Consider the following 21,667-nt stretch of genomic DNA (forward strand, 5'->3'; position numbering starts at 1 on the left):
CTCTAAGATGTGCTGCTTTTATTCCTACGCACCAAATTTGATACGAAAGGCGATTATACTATATTTAGAAAAATCGATTCACCAATCACGTAATAGGAGGTGCTTCTTTGACCTATAATTTTCCTAGTACAAAGGTTACGAAAATATACGAAGACGCAGAGGTAAAACATGTTATAGTAATTTAATTCGTGCTAGGGTGTATCCAGTAATGACTTACGGCTCTGATACGTGGTCGCTTACTATGGTCATAAAAAGGCTCAAGAGTCACTCAGCGTTCGATGAAGAGAGCTATGCTGGGAGTACCTCTTAGTTATCAACTCAGAAATGAGGAGATCCGTAGAAGAACTAGAATTATTGGCATAGCGTAACGAAACTGAAACTGAAGTGGCAATGTGCGAGAACTGATTGACGTTGGGGTCCCAAGGTGACGGAATGGAGACCTTGATCCGGTAAACACAGAGTTGGTAGACCCCCAACGAGGTTGACGGAGCCGCTGGACCCAAGCGGCTCAAGACCGTGGTATTGGAACTCCCTACAAAAGACGGTCCCTACAAAAGTGATTAGGTATAATCACACCCGACAATGTATGATGGGTAATGATGACGACAATTATTTTAAATCTTTTACTGAAATATACTCACCCCTCCCTCAGGAGATTTTGACTTTACAATTAATAATTATTAAGTGCTTTTGGGTAGTATTTTAAAGAAGTATTTTTTTACCAGGCTACGTTTTTTAATATTTTGTTATAAGTATACTGCTTGGCCCTAAATAAGTAAAGCAATGGGGTCGTTTTATCCTCCTTTGAATCCAGTCAAGTGGTTACCCGGTGCAAGTATTTCAGTAAGAGGAAAAGCCAACTCGCACTGTGTAAAGCAGCCATTTCACTCAAAATGCCACACAAATATAAAACCCTAGTAACATAAATCTTCAGGCTTACTAAATCGCTGACTAGTATTAATGGGTATTTAACTAGTTGAGTTCATTACTATCGGTGACGACAATGCTCCGATATATAAAAGATTGTTAAGAAAATCTCTCGAGGTTTAACCTGGATTTCAATAACCTTCTGAACACTTCCTGTTAGTCGATTGGACACTCAAAGGGAGCCAACATCTCGTCAGTGCTCTAGGGACTCCAAGTTGCAATATTGTTTGGAATTCTCTACAAGTCTTATGCTGCATTCGAATTTTATATGCAGTTTAACGCAGTGCGAGATTCTGGCGGTATCGGACAATAGAATAAATCATGTCAGGTAAGGACGCTGACAAGGTGCGAGTAGCTGTGCTGTAAAAAACCAGTTCAATTCGTCCCTTGTAAAGCTGTCAATACACCAGAATTTTCGCCCCCAAACAAAAACTCTCCGAATTTAACCTTGATATCAACAACTCTTCAGAACACTTCCCGTTAGTCTATGGAACACTCAAAGGCAGCCGACGTCTCGTTGGGGCTCTAGGGACTCCGTAATATTATTTGAATATTCTTTGGATTGTGTAATATTATATATGTCTCTACAAGTTTTATTGAGCATTCGAATTTTTGATCCCGTTAAATAGCAATGCAAGGTACTGGCAGATTTGTAAAAAATAGTGAGTCGTTTAATATGGTCACATGATGCCAGTAGTAGACTAGTCCAACTCGCCCCGTGTAAAGCAGCCATTACAGCCGAATTTTCGCCCGCAAATAAAAGCCTAACCACACAATTCTTAGGCTTACTAACTAGTTAACTAGTATTAGTGGGTATGTAACTAGGGCTCATCAGTAGCGATGACGTCAACGCTTCCATAAATAAAAGTTTATTTAGGAAAAATCTTTAGGCACTCCCCAATTTGACTAGGGTTCCGCAGATGCGATTTTTAAGTAATATAACAGCAATAGTCTATTTTCTAGTACTCAACCATTCACTTCAGGAAATTTTAGAAATTAATGATGAATGAATACACTTTTATTGTACACCAAAGAAAAAAAAGTAGTTACAAAGATATAAATACATAACAAGAGAGTACAATTTGGTAGAGAGAGGAGGAGAGTAAAATTAAGCAAGTAATAATATTTCTAGTTCTAGTAATAATTTTTCTTGACGGCCGACTGGTGCAGTGGGCAGCGACCCTGCTTTCTGAGTCCAAAGCCGTGGGTTCGATTCCCACAACTGGAAAATATCTGTGTGATGAACATGAATGTTTTTCAGTGTCTGGGTGTTTATCTGTATATTATAGGTATTTATGTATATTATTCATAAAAATATTCTTCAGTCATCTTAGTTCCCATATCAAAAGCTATGCTTACTTTGGGGCTAGATGACGATGTGTGTACTGTCAAAGTATATTTACTTATTTATTTATTTATTAGTACCTATATATAAATTAGTGCCATGTGGTGCAAGAGCCAAATACAGTTGTCATCACCCCTCCCCTTCTTGTGGGTAAGTAACAAAATAATTTAGTTTCATTTTGGTTGTTTATTGTTAAATATATTACCCAGGATGCTGGAAACATATACAATTAGCTAAATAAGAAAAAAGGCATTTTCAATTCTAGATCTGTAATACGTAAAATCTTTAACACATTGTGTGTCTGTAGTTAACGCTATATATTGCAAAAATTAAAAAAAATCGGCAAAGTATATTTAATTATTGTTACTCAAATTCAAATTTTAAAATTTTTTATTCATGTAGACCTTATTACAGACACTTATGAAGCGTTCATAGATTTAACATGTTACACGAATGTTAGTGATGGTGATAACTGCATTCGTTAATTCGCTGGTCAAAGAAGGTCCCACAAAATACTTAGCCAAGTTTTTTGACGTGACAACGTCTTATAAATTGGTTTGCCGGGTGACACTTCAAGAAACTGCGTTACGCTCCGCTCACGTTATGCGCTCACAATGAGAGCGAGTGAGAGGCACGCGTCCCTTCCACTCGGGCATGGTTAGCCCGCCTAAGAGCGAGAGAGACAGACATAAAAAGTGAAAGGCACGCGTCCCTTTGTAGTAAACGCTGTTTTATTGTACGCAAATGTATTGCAAGTTATTGTATGTATATTTGTATATAAATACGTATGTATGTGTAAAGATAAAAATAAAATTTTGTTAATATGAAATTCAGTGCGAGATTCTTTGTATAAATTAATGTTTTAAATATAATTCTTTGTATAAATAAATGTTTTAAATTGTTACTATTATTTCATCCTTCTTCCTACTATACGAATGAATATTCACATTAAAATTATTTTACCACTCAAAGTCGTTGTCACGTAAAACTTTCGCCCGTATACCGACTTTACAGGCAACCAATTTTTAACTAAATTTTCACACAAGCGTGTGCTCCTCACTGGACTGCACGACCCCCGCACGCGCGAGAGCGGCGCGCACGCGAATTTCGCACATTTTAGACGGTCTAAAAAGACATAAATCTTGAACCGAGGCTTCATAGGCCCTACAAAACTGCCATACTTTGAGTGATTTCATTCAACAATTTGACTGCTAAACACACTTACCGCCGCTCCTGGTCGAGACTTTTTTTTGTTATCACCATTTCACAGCATAGTTAAATATAAATTGTCGCGTTAAAAAAACTACTAAACCAATCTAAAGAAATTACATAAAGATTTATTCGAGATCATAGTATCGTAAAGAATAAAAAACACGTGAATCGCCAAAGATATTATAACAGAATATTTATATATATATATTCATACATTTGAAGAACCGTTCAAATAAACGGATTTTCCTTATATAATTGTTTATGAGTAAGTAGGTTTTTCATAAGATAATATTTTCAGGATCACCGTTGTCGTCCGACCGTATTTAATAACGGAACCCTAAATAGAATTACATTTCTGGAGGAATAAAATTAGCTCGGCTTACAAAGGATCAAATTGCGTTATACTTCTTTTAATACATTTTTTTTTATCACTAGCTAGTTGCCCGTGACTTCGACCGCGTTTGTTTTGGGCTTTATACCACTTTGTTTAAAAATAGTTAAATTTAAAATTCAAAAACCTCCGGCTTTTAATATCGTGTACATATTCTAAAAGTCCTTTAATTTGATACTTTAAAGTTAGTAACTTTAAAAATTACTCAAATCGCTGTGGGTTTGGCTATTATATTTATTTTATTTTTTTATTGAAGAGTTCCCTCGAATGCTCCGGGATCCTTTTAATTACATCGTAGCCTGATAAAACTGGGACCATATGGGAAGTATATTGTTTCAAACAAAAAAGAGTTTTTTTTAAATCGATTGTGAAGCGACAAAGATTTAAGGTAACTAAAAAAACGACTTTGCTGTACAAATAAAGGTAACGAACGAAAAAAAAAAAGGATTTTGTTTTACAACTAAGCGGTGATAGCACAGCGGGTAGGACTTCGACTTCGATTTCGCGGGGCCGAGGTCGAATCCCAACACACACTGACTTGTTATGTGCGACCCTAACTCCTGTCTCATTGTGAGTGGAGACATACCCTGAAGTGGGCCGGTAATGAATTGATATGATTATACTAAAAAGCAAGAAATATTTTTTTTCGATCCGTAATACTTGAAATATATTATATTTATATTGGTTACTTATTTATTTAGTTGTCTTTAGTTTTAAATATTTTTTATATATCTTACACATATATTTCTTGTGTGCCTGTGTATGCCACTGAACTCCTCCTAAACGGGTGGACCGATTTGAATGAATTTTTTGGCATGCATTTGGGTGGCACCCTGGATGGGTTTGATTCACAAATCAGCCCGACAGATGGCGCTGGAGTACGCTATTATTAAAATACATTTATTACGTAATGAAATATTTATGTCAAGGGTATATGTATATATGCACCATCTAAATATTTTCTGTATTTTTTATCTTCGCCATTATTGGATATTGGATTGGACTTAACAATTATTCATTGTAAAGTCAACATCTCCTGATGATGCTCCGGTTTCGGAGCGAAACGTGCGTAGAGGGTATATTGCCGAAGATCTGTTTGGTGTGGGGTATAAGGATTGAAGAAATTATAAATTACACCACACAGATTCTCCTGCTTTTCGCGGAGTATAGCAAATTAAGCTTAATTTTGATAATCTTCGCTATTGGTTGCCTGGGAGAAATCGCTATGAAGCGATAATACAGCCAAATTGTATACGTTGTTTTGTTATACTTTTCTTTTTTTACATGTACTTTTGTGGTGTGCAATAAAAGTACATTCATTCATTCATTCATTCAAATAAGTTTTCCATTACCGTTTGAAATAATTCTCGTGATATGGTGGAACGATTTATAAGAAAAATCACACCAATTGTTCCCGTATGAAATTGAATTCATTCCGCAGCAATGGCTTATATATTTTGCCATTGTTTAACCGTGAACGAAATACTGTAAACAATTGTGGTAGGTATGCAGTGGCGTGCATAGAGGGTATGCAGATGATATAAAATGAAGTAAATCTCCAGTACGAGTCATTAATACTTAAGGGTAGGCTTTTAATAACAGGGGATTCTTTTTAAATCTTCTACATACCCTGTGCACGCCACTGGTGGTATGTTATACTAGTTTAATAAATCGCAGTAATCAAACACTCGTTGCGAGCCCGCCAACCTGCATTGCATCAAAAGTGCCATCTATACAGTGGCGTGCACTCCATACATGCACAAAAGCACTGCATACCCTAACATTGATATATATATAAATAAATAAATAAATAAATATACTACGACAATACACACACCGCCATCTAGTCCCAAATTAAGCGTAGCTTGTGTTATGGGTACTAAGATGACTGATAATTATTTTTATGAATAGTATACATAAATACTTATAATATACATATAAAAGCCCAGACACTGAAAAACATTCATGTTCATCACATAAACATTTTCCAGTTGTGGGAATCGAACCCACGGCCTTGGACTTAGAAAGCAGGGTCGCTGCCCACTGCGCCAATCGGCTGCTAACTAACTCGAATAGGAGGAGAATTTGTGCCGTTTTATGTAATTTTCCTGGTGTATGCATACCCTGGTAAGAAGCCCAATGCAAGCCACTGCATCTATGTGCCTATTTGAATAAAGAAATATTTGACTTTGACTTTGACATTGAAGCAGTGTATTGGAAGAACTTTTTGTTGTAGAAGAGCTTTCTGTGACGGAGCTCGTCAAAGAAGTACTACCACCTAAAGCAGCATTACTGTTGCGGCCTGAAGAAGTTGTTGCCGGTGTGATACAGGCTCATGAGGCTTGACACTTACGCCTCAGATTGATGGACAGGGCACTTTGCAGGATGAGCCATTAGGTTTATTTAAAAACTAAACTAAATAAAAAACTTACATTAAATATTAATATGCAATATAAAAAATTGATTGTCTGTAAAGTCGGCTTACTGACGATAGTTGAACGTGACAACGTCGTATGAAAATACTGATGGAATGGTTGCATTTTTCAAAAGAAAATTTGAATTTTATTTGTTTGATAGATATTATCGTTGCTGTAAACAATTGACACCACATTCACTTTTCACTGCTCTTCATCCTTGCCGAAAACATGTAAATGTATTATTGTATAGAAGCTGTCCACGCGGACGCATCGTTCACTCAAGTAGGAGAGAGACAGATGTCGAACGCGGAGGCCGACTGTGCCTCTTTGTCGCTTGTTCCGCGCTCTCGCTTGCACTTCAAGCCTTGAATGGAACGCCTCAGAGCGAGGTAACGCCGCATACGTCATGTTTTTTCGTGCGTGCAGCCGGCTCCATCGAATTATACGTTGTTACGTCAAAAAATAAAAAACTTACTAATACTAATATGAATATTAAAAAAATATTCGATTTCTTCCGATGGCAAAAAAGTCATCAGTATGAGCCATCGCGAACATTTCTGATGCACTAAAATAACGGGGTAAGCCCAACAGCATTCTGAAACCATCATTATACTGAACTCGTGGAGCGTTTAGCGATGCCTGTGTATAGTTGGTCCACAGGGATCCCATGTAAAAGGTTTGACAAAAGGCTTTGAACAAACTAACTTTTGCTTCATTGCTACAACAGGCAAACCTGCGGACCAACATATTACAGCGCACCGCCAACGCCCTACGCTCTCGTTCTATGTCTGCATCATCCTTAAGGTCATCCGTAACAGCATGTCCTAGATATTTAAAATGCTTAACATATTTAAGCGGGCGACCATTCAGTATGATACAGTTCACTTCTCACTCTTTTGTTTATAGCAGATCTGACCCTACCATTACCGGCCAATTTATTATTTCAACTCATGTTGGTAATGATGATCGTGATAACAACTGCCTCGTTGGAAATGATGGGATTCAACTACGGATCCTGGGTTCGAATCCCGGGTCGGGCTAGGCCTATTGTAAATGAATGAATGAATGAATGAATACACTTTTATTGTACACCACAGAGTAAATTTACAGAGATTGAAATACAACAGCACAATAAGGTAGAACGTACAATTTGGTTACCTTATCGCTAAATAGCGATCTCTTCCGGGCAACCAAGGGTATGAAAGACAATGCTATACGATATTAGTAGGTGTTGGTGTATTGTGTGTTTTCTATCTATTAAAGAATTTCCAGTATCAGCCCGAAGCTACGAAATTTTGGTGTCAACCCTCAGAGAGCCTCAGAGAGTCTCAGAGAGCACGTAAAGCCGTCGGTCCCGGTCATTATCACTTAATTGTGTTCGAACCCACCAACCCGCATTTTAGCAGCGTGGTGGGTCTACGCTTTGAAACCGCCACTCCTATGAGAGGTAGTTGTAGAAATAAAACTGGTAGTTGTAGAATGGTTACATACCTTTATAATCGTTTTAATAGTTTTCTGCAGATACGCCGACGTGTAGAGAATGGTATGTACGGGAGCTTCAGTGGGAATGCCTAGTGACGTCATCTTTATAGCTCCACACTGAAGGACACTTACTTCGAGTATATTTTTCTTTGATTTGTCACTTGTACTACGATTTCATTGTTCATTCGCGGTAAGAAGGGCTCAGGCGCCAACACAGAACGCGCAACTTGGTTGAAAATATTTATTTTTTGGCATGACAACAATATGTGATTTGTACCTAAGTAGATACTTTTTAGACTAACGAAAAGGTGGACTTTAAAGCAAAACAGACCAATTTGTATAAAGTTGTACCTAGGTGAACCTACACAAACAAAACTACGCTTTCTATTATAGTAACAGCAATGTTTTCGAAATAAAAATCAGTCATAAAGAATTTGCGACTGTAAATCGATCTACATAGGGTCCATTTTACTTTGCCGCTATAGTGTTCCGATACTAGCAGAACGTATAGAAGTTTAATACGCGAAAACGGTTCCTCGATAAACTAAAATCATCATCATATCAACCCACTGCCGGCCCACTACAGGGCACGGGTCCACAATGAGAAGGGGTTAAGGCCGTAGTCCACCACGCTGGCCCAAAGCGGATTGGTGGACTCCTCGATTGCGAGCAAGCAAATCCTGTACTAGGGCTTCATAAAAGTACAGCACTCATCGAAATAGCTGTGTCGGATGTCTTTTGAATTGCAAATTCATCCCGCTCGAAGTAACCCCATTATTTATGCATATCTGGAATGCCAAGTAAATAAACCAAAGGTATTATGATCGCTCATATATTTATTGTTCTGTTTAGTGAGCGGTGTTTAGACAGTTAGAGCGTAGGTTAAACGTTTAATCATAAATACGGAGATTCGTCGAAGAACCATAGGGACCGACAGAGCTCAAAGAGTTTTATTAGCACTGGGCAATTAATACATTTTTAACCCCCGGTCGATCACACATACAGTTGTTATGTGTGTATCTGTCGAGTATCGGTCCAAGATGTACGCCAGGATAAAATGGCGGAATACATATTTTTTCACAACTCCCTCACTAAGACAACTTTCAAATCCAAAATGGCCGCAGCCACAAAATGGCGGATTACAATTTAATTTAAAACTCCCTCAAAATGGGAATCAATTGTGGCTTCTTGTGTAGCAGGTAAATGCACACTATATTGAAAGTCGGGGTGTTTTTTTTCGTTTTTAATTGAAATATTATATAATATTATTATTTTTTATGTATTATTATTACCGAACGAACGATGGACTCTGTGCTCTCATGTGGTGGAGACAACCCCGCGTTTGTTGGCGCCTAACACGACAGAAAAGCGAAAAAACTAGTCACAAAACTTTCAGGAAACCGCTGGATAACAAGTACAGTTTGTTTTTTGTTGGAAAGCACGGTCAAAAGTTTTCTAGGAGTTTATTTTAATGGAAAGAGATTCCTCTACCTCAGATAACTTTGTTTTAATATCTTTGGCTTATTTACCCTTTAAAGTTTTTTTTAGTTTTCCATTAGTTTTGACTAAGTATGTTTTTTTTATTGAAATATTTTTTTTTATTAGTACGTAATTTCGTTTACATTCGATAACTGTTTTGATAACATACCTACCAAGCATCGCTTAAAATAGTACCTACTGTTTTGAAATGACAGTTTTATAAGCGATTAGTATACTTGTACTTCAAAAATATTAAAACATTACTGCAATTTTTTTTATCATAAAGATTCATAACTCCATAACGCACTGTTAGCTGAAACCGGTTTAAAAATCGACACGGAACACTGTGTTGACAAACCAATGCAATATCACAGTTATAGACAGTTCGCACAATCACACTTCGCAATTCTGCTATGGAGAAATTTTCCACACTAACTCAACACATTAACTGAAACTTTAAGTGCGCAAGAGCGTTGTAGAGTGTCACTATTTAATAAACACGTTAATGTTAGACGATGTAACCTTGATGTGTAGTACAGAGCACTTGACAGTTGTTACTTTTAATAATTTATGTAAACATTTACAATTTATCTTGCGTATCGCACTATAAATTACTATCTTTTTCCCTCTGATTTTCCCGCATCATATCTAATCAATCAGGTCATTGATAGACAAACTTTACCACATTACCCATTTCAAAAACTTCCCTCAAATAGTTAAGATTATCTACTGTCGTATATATTATAGAAATTTTCAAAAATTAGAAAGTTTACTCATCGTTTATATTTTTTTAAGTACTTAAAAGGAAAAACTCTTTTGCATTACAGTGCGAGTTTGGGTATTTAACCATTTATAATAATTAGTATACAACGACGCGGGGCGTTGGGCGGGGCACATAGTTCGGAGAAAAGATGGTCGGTGGGACCCCCCAAGGTGCTGGAATGGCAGCCCCGCACTGGTAAGCGCAGCGTTGGTCGACCCCCAACGAGGTGGACAGACGACATTAACGCGTCGCAGGTAGCCGCTGGATCCAAGCGGCACAAAACCGTGGAATTTGGAACTGCCCACAAAAGTCCTATGTCCAGCAGTGGACTTGTTCGGTTAATATGATCAATTAAATCGCTGCCTCGTTGGTCTAGTAGTTAACATTTTTAACTATGTATCACGAGGTCACGGTTTTGAAACTCAAAAATAGTTAGGTATTGGGTATTTCTGTTAAATAATTCTCAGTACCAGTCCGGAGTTACGCGGACTCAATCCCTTTGCCTTGGAGAGCAAGTTAAGCCATCGGCTTTAGTTATCATCACTGCTATATTGTGATAATAGTCGTTAAAGCTTAGAAATCCACATCGTGGATCCAGCAGCGTGGTGGATTTCTCTAAAACCCTCTCTCCATGAGAGTGGAGGTCTGTGCAGAACAGTGATTAAAACTGGTAATATATTAAAACAGGCATTAATTATTTTGGCATTATACCTTCTTATCCTCTTGTAATCCCAGATTAACGTCGTTTTGTTTGCAAATTCCTAAAGCAAACAGAACAAAATACTAAAGAACGAAGATTAATGACTACCGGTAGCGTCGCCAAGTACCTACGTGGTAAATCCGAAAAAGGCTTAAGGTGCCACCTTTGAAGCAAAAGAAGAGCTTTATTCACTTGTGTGGTTAACAATTATTTTTTATAGTAATAATTTATGCTGCGGATGGCCCATCTGATGTTAAGTGGAAAGCCATCGCCTATGAACATACCAGCACTTCGCAGGGCATGTGAGGAACACGTCCACAATGTGTCGCGCTGTGTCTATCAGCCTGAGACGTAGGTGTTAAGCCCCATATGCCAGTGGCGTGCACTGGGTTTCTTACCGGGGTATGCATACAGCGGGAAAATTGCATAAAATAGCAAAAATCCTCCTCCTAGACGAACTATATTTAAATTTTAGGGTAAGCAGTGCTTTTGTGCATGTATGAAGTGCACGCCACTGCCTGTAATTACACCGGCACCCACGCCCTTCAGACCGGAACACAGCATTGCAATATTGCTGCTAAGCGGCAGAAATAAGCATGGTGGTTGTACTTACGCGGACAAGCAGTCACAAAACGCTCTACTACTACTAAAAATTGATATATAAAAATAACAAGTGACTTCTTTATTACAGAGATTTTGTGTTAAGTAATATAACAAAGAATTGTTTCCACAGTAAATTAAGTTATTGGTCTCAAGAAACTATTTAAATATCAAAGCCATTGTCTTAACAGTTTTTACCAAATCAGAACAAACCAAATGAACAATAGCTACATAAATTCTTTCAAGCGGGGCCCTTTATAAGGCACAATAGAATAACTACTTTATTTTAAGCCATAATGTAGACAAAAGGTAGCGATATTTTATCAAAGTTTGTTTTCTTAAGTAAAATACGAAAAATTAATTTCTGTTTTCGACTACTCAGGGCCGGCGCTGTTTTCTTGAGGCTTTGCAAGTTTGAGGAGAATCCATTACTTTGAGATTAATAATTTCTTTATTGTCTACTCTGAGGAGAGGATCACGGACACAGATAGCAACCAATCTACAGGGTAAAACCGCAATGGCTGCCTCCTCCCCGGAAAAGTTTCGGTACTACGTCACAGACTCTTTAAAAAGTTAGATGCATGTGATAATTTATTTGTTACGGTAACAGCCTAGTGGTTAACTTTGATCCCCTTTTCAGAGTAGCTCAAATTTCTTGGAGTTTTTTTATTTTAAAAATATTTAATTCCGGAGTTATTATTAAACTCTTTATTTCTTTACCACAACATTAACATATACAAAATATAATAAAAACAGAAACATAAAGAAAGAAGTAGAATACAAAAGGCGGCCTTATCGCTTAATAGCGATCTCTGCCAGGCAACCTTTGAATTAGGAAAGAAGAGGAGAAAAGGAGTTATGTACGTTTTTAATTTGTACATTAAATTATAGCCTGCTTTAACGGTGATGGAAAACATCGTGAGGAAACCTGCATGCCTAATAGTGCCTTAATGTTCACAGAAGCGTGTGTGAATTCTATCTATTCGCACTAACTAGGCCAGCGTGGTGGACTACGGCCTAAACCCTAATAATTCTAACAGGAAACCCGTGCTTAGTGCGCATCATGTTTTTTTTTTTTTTTTATATTAATAGCGGGCCAACGAGCCACGATTTTAGCATCGTGATTATAGTATTGACGAAAAGTAGGAATGCTTGATGAAACACGCGTACCTGTATCGAGCGTGAGAATACGAATAGCTCCAAATAATTCTTTAAAACAATCCTCTTTTGTTAAATATCCCCTTAGAAATATCTAGTGAATACAAGTTAATTTTCTATGCAATACATTTTAACAAAGAGCCTCAATTTTCTTTACACAAAGAAAGTTTAAATATAAGTAATGATTAAGCAAATTTACCTGTTGCTGAAGGTCTATTATAAATATTTAAAGGATTCGTAGGGTATGAAAATTACAGACCGTACGTCATAGCCTAGTGATTAACACTTCGGCCTCCCTTTTCGAGGGGAGGGTGTTCGATATTCAAAAAACTAAACTAAACATTGTACGGGAGCTATGGTGATGCGCTCGACCGTAACAATAGGAAGATCTTCCTCCGAGCGGGTGATCGTGCTCGGGGACCGAGGTCTGAACATTCATTTTTGGAAGGCCTATATACATATATAGGCATTCTTCGTGAACACTTCACTAATGTGGAGACCGCTACACATAGATTATAAAAATGTATAAGACCCTCGACAAAAAATGTTAATTTTGCCACTTTGTGTTGGCGGCCATTTCGGATTTCATATTTATCATAGTCACGATATAGTAGTGAAAAAATATGTAATCCGCCATTTTGTGGATGCGGCCATCTTGGCACGGTTTATACCAAACATAGCTAAGAACACTCCCAACTAATTCCCCTTTTGAACAAAAAGAAACCAAATTAAAATAGGTTCATCCATCGGAAAATACGATGCCACAGACACACAAACACACAGACAGTTCTAACGTATAACACCCCTTCGTTTTTGGGTCGGGAGTTAAAATGGTTGAAAACCTCGGTACAAAGTCACGTCGTACGGCCCGGGGCTTGATAAGTTAAGCCCTGACTAAATAAGAGCTGTACAATCTGGCAATTTGTTGAATCAAGGGGCCGACGTATTAAATATTTACATTATTAAGAGGGTATCCATACGAACTGACTTTTGCGGACAGTCCTTTTTATTTTTAATTGATTGTTTCTTTTTGAATGCCTATATCAAGCCATATTGATTCAAATAACTAGGTACATATTAGCATCTACTCATATTAGGTTTAATTTTATTTTATTATTTGAATATAGTTATTAGTTATTTCATGTTCTGTTAATTTACAATAAACTAGTTCATGTGAAGGGAGAGCGCTGATGAAACCTACTATATATGTTGTCATTTTTATGGAACAATATATTTTTTTTTCTATTTTACTTATATACACAGAAGTGAGATGATGGCGAGAACTATATTCGTAAACTAAAGCTACGAGAGAGTATAAGGACACACACACAGACTGTAGTAGATAATTAAAATGGCGGTCTTATCGCTTGCGGATACTATAGGATTAAGAAAACATGAGCAAAACAGACAGCAGGTGGTGAATGGTTAATGGTTATATCATACATTTGAATAACTACATATTAATTCATGAACGCGATCACATAAAATAATACATAGGTATATAATGCATACTTGACGGTGAGGGCTGTGCAATCTAAGTTGGAGGGTTCGATCCGGGCAGGGACAATTTGGGAATTTATAATTTCTGAATTTTCTCTGGTCTGGTCTGGTGGGAGACTTACCGAAAAAGACGTGCCGCTAAGTGATTTAGTGTTCCGGTGCGATTTCGCGTAGAAACCGATTAGGGGTATGACTACCATACTGCCTAACAGGTTAGCCCGCTACCATCTTAGACTGCATCATAACTTACCACCAGGTGAGATCAAGGGCTAGCTTGTAGTGGAATAAAAAAAAATACATATTAATTCAGGAACCCGATTCCACAAAATATTACGTAGATATACTTAATACTGCGTACAAAAGTAGTAGAGTATCCATACAAACTTGCTTTTACGGACAGTTTTTTTTATTAGCTCATACTGAACTACCAAACCACAATGTAGCAGTGTGGAGGGCAAAGGTAGTCAAGCTAAGCTCTAAATTCTCTATTCCAGTGAGTGAGGAGGTATGAGGCCAGAAGCTTTTTTTCTATTACAAATTTGCTTGGCTGCAATCTCACCTGGTGGTAAGTGTGATGCAGTCTAAGGTGGTAGCGGGCTAACCTGTTGTTATGACAGTTATAGTAAAATCATAATTTCGCCCCTAAACGGTATCCAGAGTGATAACAAGCTGCGGCCTTAACCTCCAACCAGATCGGACCAGAGAACATTCAAAAACCCATTTACAACTTGAACCAGGGTATGCACAGGATATGCAGAGGATATAAAATTAAGAAAATCTCCAGTACCAGTTATAAATTGAGGGTAGGCTTTTTATAACTCTTACAATACCTATCCTAAGTATTAACAACTCGTGCTAGAGATTTTCTTCATTTAATATCATCTGCATACCCTCTATGCACGCCACTGGGACCACCACACATAACACAACAATGCTTGTAGTTATCACAGTTAATATAGCAAGCTTGTTTGGATCATATCACCATCAAATTTAACAAAAGAGCCACTAATGACGCGCGCCCTCCGCATCCTCAATGTCATATCAGAGCAATGTAATTTGTATTGTTGCGCTCTGAGTGAATTCACAAGGATCGCAATGTGGGTTGTTTGTTACGGGAATAGATAATTAAATAGCATAGGATATAGTATAAGGATCGCATTAGGCTTAAGAATTCTGTAATGATAGTGTTGGAATAAGCCTATAACAGTCAATTGCTCTCTCAACGGGGGAGTTTACTCATAATCATCACGTTGCGCGCGCTCTCTGCAGTAAATGGTAGTAGTAACACAGAGAACGCTGCTGCACATTCTTCGTTACATTCCCTCAGTCACCTCGTACGACACCCGCGGGAAGAGAAGGGGTGATGACAACTGTATTTTTTGAACTGCCATCACCACGGAGCCCATTGTTCGATCACATGATAGAAATAAATAAATATACTAAACAAACACACATCGCCATCTAGCCCCAAAGTAAGCGTAGCTTGTGTTATGGGTACTAAGATGACTGATGAATATTTTTATGAATAATATACATAAATACTTAGAATATACATATAAACACCCAGACACTGAAAAACATTCATGCTCATCACACAAACATTTTTCAGTAGCGGGAATCGAGCCCACGGCCTTGGGCTCAGAAAGCAGGGTCGCTGCAAACTGCGCCAATCGGCCGTCAAAAAGGAAAAGGTCTAATGTTCAATGAACTTTTCAGTACACTCCCTTATTTACCATGCTTTTTTAGTCACCTTGGGAATGACGAATTCGAAAACACTATTGACTCTGACAGATTGCGGGCGTGCCGCTTCAACGGAAATCGACTAGTCTAAGTACACCATAACCTACCCATAGCTGAATTTCCGTGCAGTGCTTATAAGTCATACTTAATTAAAAAGTAATATGGTCGTTTGAAGACCAGCACGGCTATCATTGGCGGAAGACAACTATTTATTTATTTATTTTTATTTAAACTCTTTATTTGTACACCACTACACAGTTAGGAAAATAAAGGACGAATAGAGAGAAACACAAAAAACTGGAGTAGAATACAAAAGGCGGCCTTATCGCTAAAAAGCGATCTCTGCCAGGCAACCTTAAGATTAGGAGACAACAAGAGCGAGAACAAATAGGTGGTGTAAAATTATTATAAACCTACATACCAATAATTACATACGAATACATAAACAAAATATACACAAATAAAAACATAAAATAAAATATTTATAAATAAATTTAAAAATAATAAACTAATATATATTATGAAAAGCTATATTAATTAATAGTGATATAAAAATAAAAACCAGTCGTCTTATTGCGCAAGATAATAAGCTTTAACTGCATTTTTAAACATATCAAGCGATTTTGCCTGTCGTACGTTCGTAGGGAAGGCATTCCACAATTCGATAGCCTGAACTGCGAAGGAAAGCTTATAAAACTTCGTCTTGTGGAATGGCATGCTCAAAGTCAGCATACGACAAGATCTTAAGTCAGATGCCATGATGATGAGATGATGCAGAACTATATCCCCGGAGAGGATAAAAATGTATCTTCTCCCACAGCTTTGTCAAATCTCAGAGCACTGGCGCTTAGAGAAGTTTTACTTCAGAATTATATCCTCCGAATGGGGATATATCCCTAATAAGGGATATAATTAATGTGTCCACCTGCTAAAGCACGGGAACATGGAATATATGTGGATAAACAAGTGGAAATAATATCCAAAAATTTGGAAAATCCAAAAAAAAAAGAAAAAAAAAAAAAAAAAAATATTTAATACAGCTGTACTAGGAAAGTGATGCACAGGCGCCCCTGGTGGAATAAAATATACATAATATCTATAGATATAGATATATCACCATCCATGATAATTTTACATGGATATATATAGATATACAGTCTTGCAGTCTTCGTTTTTTATTAATTGCAATTAAACTACACTGAATTAATTAATCATTCGCATTCAGTGACCTACAATAGTCGATTAGAATTTTTTTTTTTTTAATTTAACTCAAATAATGGATTTTTTCACAAGTTAAGAGTGTTTTCGGGTTTCACACATGACGGACAGGAAAATTTTTTGACCTCTTTTGGTGTTTTTTTCCAATTCTATTGCAGTAAATAAATTTTTTAAAAGTATGGAATTAATCTCCATTAAATTATCTCGACAATAGTTTGCAAAATATCTTGATTCCGTGAACTAACAAGGCTATAATAATAAAGATATCTTAAAAAAATTTCTTATTCATAAAAAATTTTTCGATCGTAAAGCACTCTCTGATGCTTCGCATCATGAGTCGTGCAATAATCTTTATATATATATTTCTTGTGTGCGTGTGTATGTCACTGAACTCCTCCTAAACAGCTGGACCGATTTGAATTAATTTTTCGGTATGCGTTTGGGTGGCACCCTGGATGGTTTAGATTCGCAAATCAGCCCGACAGATGGCGCTGGGGTCAGCTAGTATATATGTAATAATAAACGGGGGTAAACTTCTCCTATTCCATGTTCCCGTTCTTTAGCGACACTTTAATTATATACCTTGTTAGGGGATATTGGGGGGATATAATTTTGAAGTAAAACTTCTTTAGGCGCGACTAGGGAGAAACACTGTTTTTTTTTCTGACGGAAGTAACGCTCACGTCAGACGGCTGTGTAGTTTCCGCTAATTAAAAACAATAATTTGGATTGGTCGTAAGTATATGTCATATACTCCACGCTTCTTGACTTAAACGCCAGCTAGTGGAAAATACCATAATCAATTAGGATTATTTATTTCCAATATTTTCAAACGGATCGAAATACCAAAAATTCAACAGTTTTAAAAAATATATTTTAAATTGCAAAGTTTTTTGAAAATCTCTTTTATTTATAACTTTTGCAATAAATAAAGTATTAATAAATTTTCTGACGATCGCGAAATTCTATACCTCATATTCAATGAAAAGGTTATGACATGTGCTGATCTAACCTTCAATTTTCTACTCTCACTTATTCTATTTAACAAATGAAAATATTTATAAAATGTGAAAGTGGTATTAATGAATTTTAAATGAAATGGCGAAGTCCCAGGAATATTTTACTCTTTCATCGTAAAGGTTACACGAACACACTTATTTTTATATCCTGCCCGTGCTAGCCCTGCACATGTTACTTTCAAACGTCCATATTACTTGTTGTTCATTGTAAAGTCAACATCTCCTGAGGACGCTTCGGTTTCGGAGCGAAAAGTGCGTTGAGGGTACACTGCCGAAGATCTGTTTGGTGTGGAGTGTAAAGCTTGAAGAAAGTTTGAAAAGTAGATAGAAACTGCAATGTTTCCTACTAGATGGCGCTACATTATACAAAGAGAGCCTATATTAAGGCCTTCTTTTATTAGTATTATAGTGATAAAAAGAGGCAGATATTAATTTCGGCACTGGTGGAATGAGATTCGTAGCTTAGTCGTAAAGCGCCTAGACCTCGATTGCTAGAGTCTCAGGTTCAAATCCTGGCGGTTCCAAATTTACCATATGCATTTTAATAATTAATTAATTTCATTTTTCCTCTAAGTGAAAAACACTTTAAACAGTAAATAAATAGCTTATGACATTTTGGCATACTTTAGTTAATGTTCTTTATAGCTTATTTAACGTTAGAGCGCAATTATGATTTTCATATGTCGATGAAGCGGTGATAGCTATACTTCCCTTTTTTTTATGACAACCCATTGGCGCAGTGGGCAGCGACCCTGCTTTCAGAGTCCAAGGCCGTGGGTTCGATTCCCACAACTGGAAAAATTGTTTCTCAGTGTCTGGGTGTGTATCTGTGTATAATGAGTATTTATGTTTATCATTCATAAAAATATTTAGCAATCATCTTAGTACCCATAACACAAACTACACTTACTTTGGGGCTAGATGGCGATGTGTGTACTGTCGTAGTATATTTATTTATTTATTTGGCCCACCTGGTGGTAAGTGGAGTACCATAGCCTCCAAACAGAATACTTCGCAGGGTATACAAGCCACACACACTGCAACGTGCCGTTCTATGTCCATCAACCCTCCATGTCCATATGGTTTTAAACTTAACAGAAGTTCTCCGCCTTATCTGCTATTGTTTTATGTGAACAAATAAATTTTCATTTCATTTCATTTCATTTCATGTTAAGCCTCATATGAATAGAATTAAACCAGAAACTATGCCCTTCTGATCGGAATTAATCATGTTAGTACCCCGGACAAGCTGTCACAAAAAGCTATATTACTCCTAAGATCTTGAGCAAGTACCACGCGTTTTAAGCAATTAAATAGCACTTGCTTGAACGGTGATGTTCTCCACAAAGTTCTCAAGGGCGTTTGAAGACCTATCCGCGTGGCCAGCGTGGCGGACTGCGGCCTAAACATTCTATTTATCCCTACTTACCTTCTGGGAGGAAACCCTGTATTGGGCCGGTAATATGTTGGTGATGATGACGACAAATGATGAAGATAAACTCCGAACCGAATCGACACCATACATAAAATGCGAGCGGGTCATAAGCGCAATTAAAAATAGCATAATTTGCATTTAAATATTATCTTGATATAAAGGAGTCGTATGGACTTGAAGCGGCATTTCTCATGCCGTAAGATGAAACTGTTGCTATATGGACTAGAGAGGCCATTAGAATAGCGGGATTATAAACTGAGCGGTTTCCGCACCTATAGTATAAACTTTGGTATCATTTCGATAGATTTCGTAGCTCAATACAGAAGCGATGCAGCATCGATATAAACTACACCTGATCTATCGATAGCTCCGATATTGCTCTCCTTTTACCCGACTGATGACCTGCCTGCAGGCAGATTCTGTATAACAAATATGGACAACACATTTAGCTAGCCTCTCTGGAAAGTTGACACCAAATAACAATGATAATTTTTCCTGATACCACTCTTCCTGATCCAATTAAAATAATTATTTCTTAATAAACACAAAACTTAATTATCAAGGAATAACAGGCTACAATTTATTTAAAAAAAAAAGTCGTAATCCATTAGAAAACTGCTATAATGTAACAAAAAAATAAATTTTGACTATGGAATTAATTATTTGGCTGATAAAACTATTATAGATAAAAGTGATTTACTACATGATTGAAGTTCTCATCATCATCATCCTCATCTACCCTTACTGGCCCACTACAGGGCGCGGTTCCTCTCAGAACGAGAAGGGTTTAGTACCGTACAGCTGGCCAAATGCGGATTGGTAGTAAGGATTGAAGAAATTATAAATTACACCACACAGATTCTCCTGCTTTCCGCGGAGTATAGCAAATTAAGCTTAATTTTGATAACAATCTAGGGTTATTCAAGGGGCGGCTCCTCTGGTGCTGCAGATGTTTATGGGTGGCGGTGATCACTTATCATCAGGTGACCTACTTGCTCGTTTGCCCGCTATTAATATATATAAAAAAAAAGATCTTATGTCCGGAAAAGTACTATCACCTTATTTATTTCTGCCGCTAAGCAGCATTGTTGCAATGTTGTTTCGGACTGAAGGTCGTGGTTGCCGGTGTAATTACAGACACATGAAGCTTAACATAGTATATCTTCTTTACTTCATACGCACTTGATAACGTTATGGAGAACTCTCAGGGTTTCCTCACGATGTTTTCCTTCACCGTTTAAAGCAAGTGATATTAAAATTGCTCAAATTAAAATACACATAACTCTGAAAAGTTCGTGGTGCGTGCCGGGGCTCGAATCTCCACAAAAGGAAAGCTGAAACATTGCCCGCTGGGCCACCACCGCTTCTACATAGCCCGCTATTTTAGTGGCCACAATGAGGTAATGGTGTGAGATAAACTCACATAAAGAGTACTTAGTACGCGTTACGTAATGCCAGGTTCGCTCTGATGAACTCCTTGAGCTTGGCTTTAATTAAAACCGAAACATGTTAACTTAACGCCAGCTATAGGATTGGGAATCTCACGGCCCTTCATAAACAGGGCTATTTATCCCTACTTACTTACTTTTTTAACTGTTTTATGAGTGCTAGCTGGTTGGTTGGTTTGTTTGACGACTCCTGCCACGGTGTGAAGCGCTGTGAACTTTTAAGTGTGAAGTCGCGGTTTGGAACCCCGGTAGAGAAAATTTGGGAGTTAATAAATGTTACAGTAATTTTAAAAAGTGGGTAGGTAAATAATTAAACTTTTGAAAACTAGAAAATCATATTGGCTTAGAATTATTTTAAATTGATTAGGTTTTTTACAAATACGCTGACAATTATTATTTACTTAATAAATAGTTATGTTCATGACATTGAGGTGGTGGTAATTACGATATAAATACGATATACAGTTCAGTACTGTATGGACTCAAACGATGCAAAGATACCTTCCGGTGTGTTATGAGTTATTATAATTTTGCCGGTCAGACTCACTGTCACACCTAATCTTATACCGAGGAAAGTGTCCCCTTATGAGAAGAGATGTTAGCTCCCTTTGTGTATTCTATCGACTCTATAATGGAGAGTATTCTGAAGAGTTGTTTGCGTTGATACCTCCTTCCCTGTTCTCTGACCGCACCTCACGTCGTAGAAATAAATTCCACCCTCATCATGGATGACGGTATTCTTCTACTGTTCGAAATACCAGATCATTTCTACCGCGCACTTGCAAATTATGGAACAATCTCCCATCTGATGTGTTTCCTCAAAAATACAATCA

General features: G+C 37.3%; 1 protein-coding gene across 4 annotated transcripts in view; it reads right to left on the minus strand.

Moving 5' to 3' along the window:
• Nucleotides 1-21,667, minus strand: part of LOC120633016 (transient receptor potential cation channel trpm) — a 357,472-nt gene that overhangs the window by 289,587 nt on the left and 46,218 nt on the right. For 3 of the 4 annotated variants that reach the window (XM_039903048.1, XM_039903047.1, XM_039903045.1), the window contains exon 1: nt 7,784-7,991. The exons of the other annotated variant lie outside the window; for it this stretch is intronic. In XM_039903048.1, the coding sequence (XP_039758982.1) occupies nt 7,784-7,876 (93 nt within the window). In that variant the 5' untranslated portion in view covers nt 7,877-7,991. Of the gene's footprint in view, nt 1-7,783; nt 7,992-21,667 lie in introns of those variants that run through there. 4 annotated transcript variants of the gene reach the window in all.

This window comes from Pararge aegeria, chromosome 21, assembly GCF_905163445.1.
Source record: "Pararge aegeria chromosome 21, ilParAegt1.1, whole genome shotgun sequence".
Taxonomy (NCBI): domain Eukaryota; kingdom Metazoa; phylum Arthropoda; class Insecta; order Lepidoptera; family Nymphalidae; genus Pararge; species Pararge aegeria.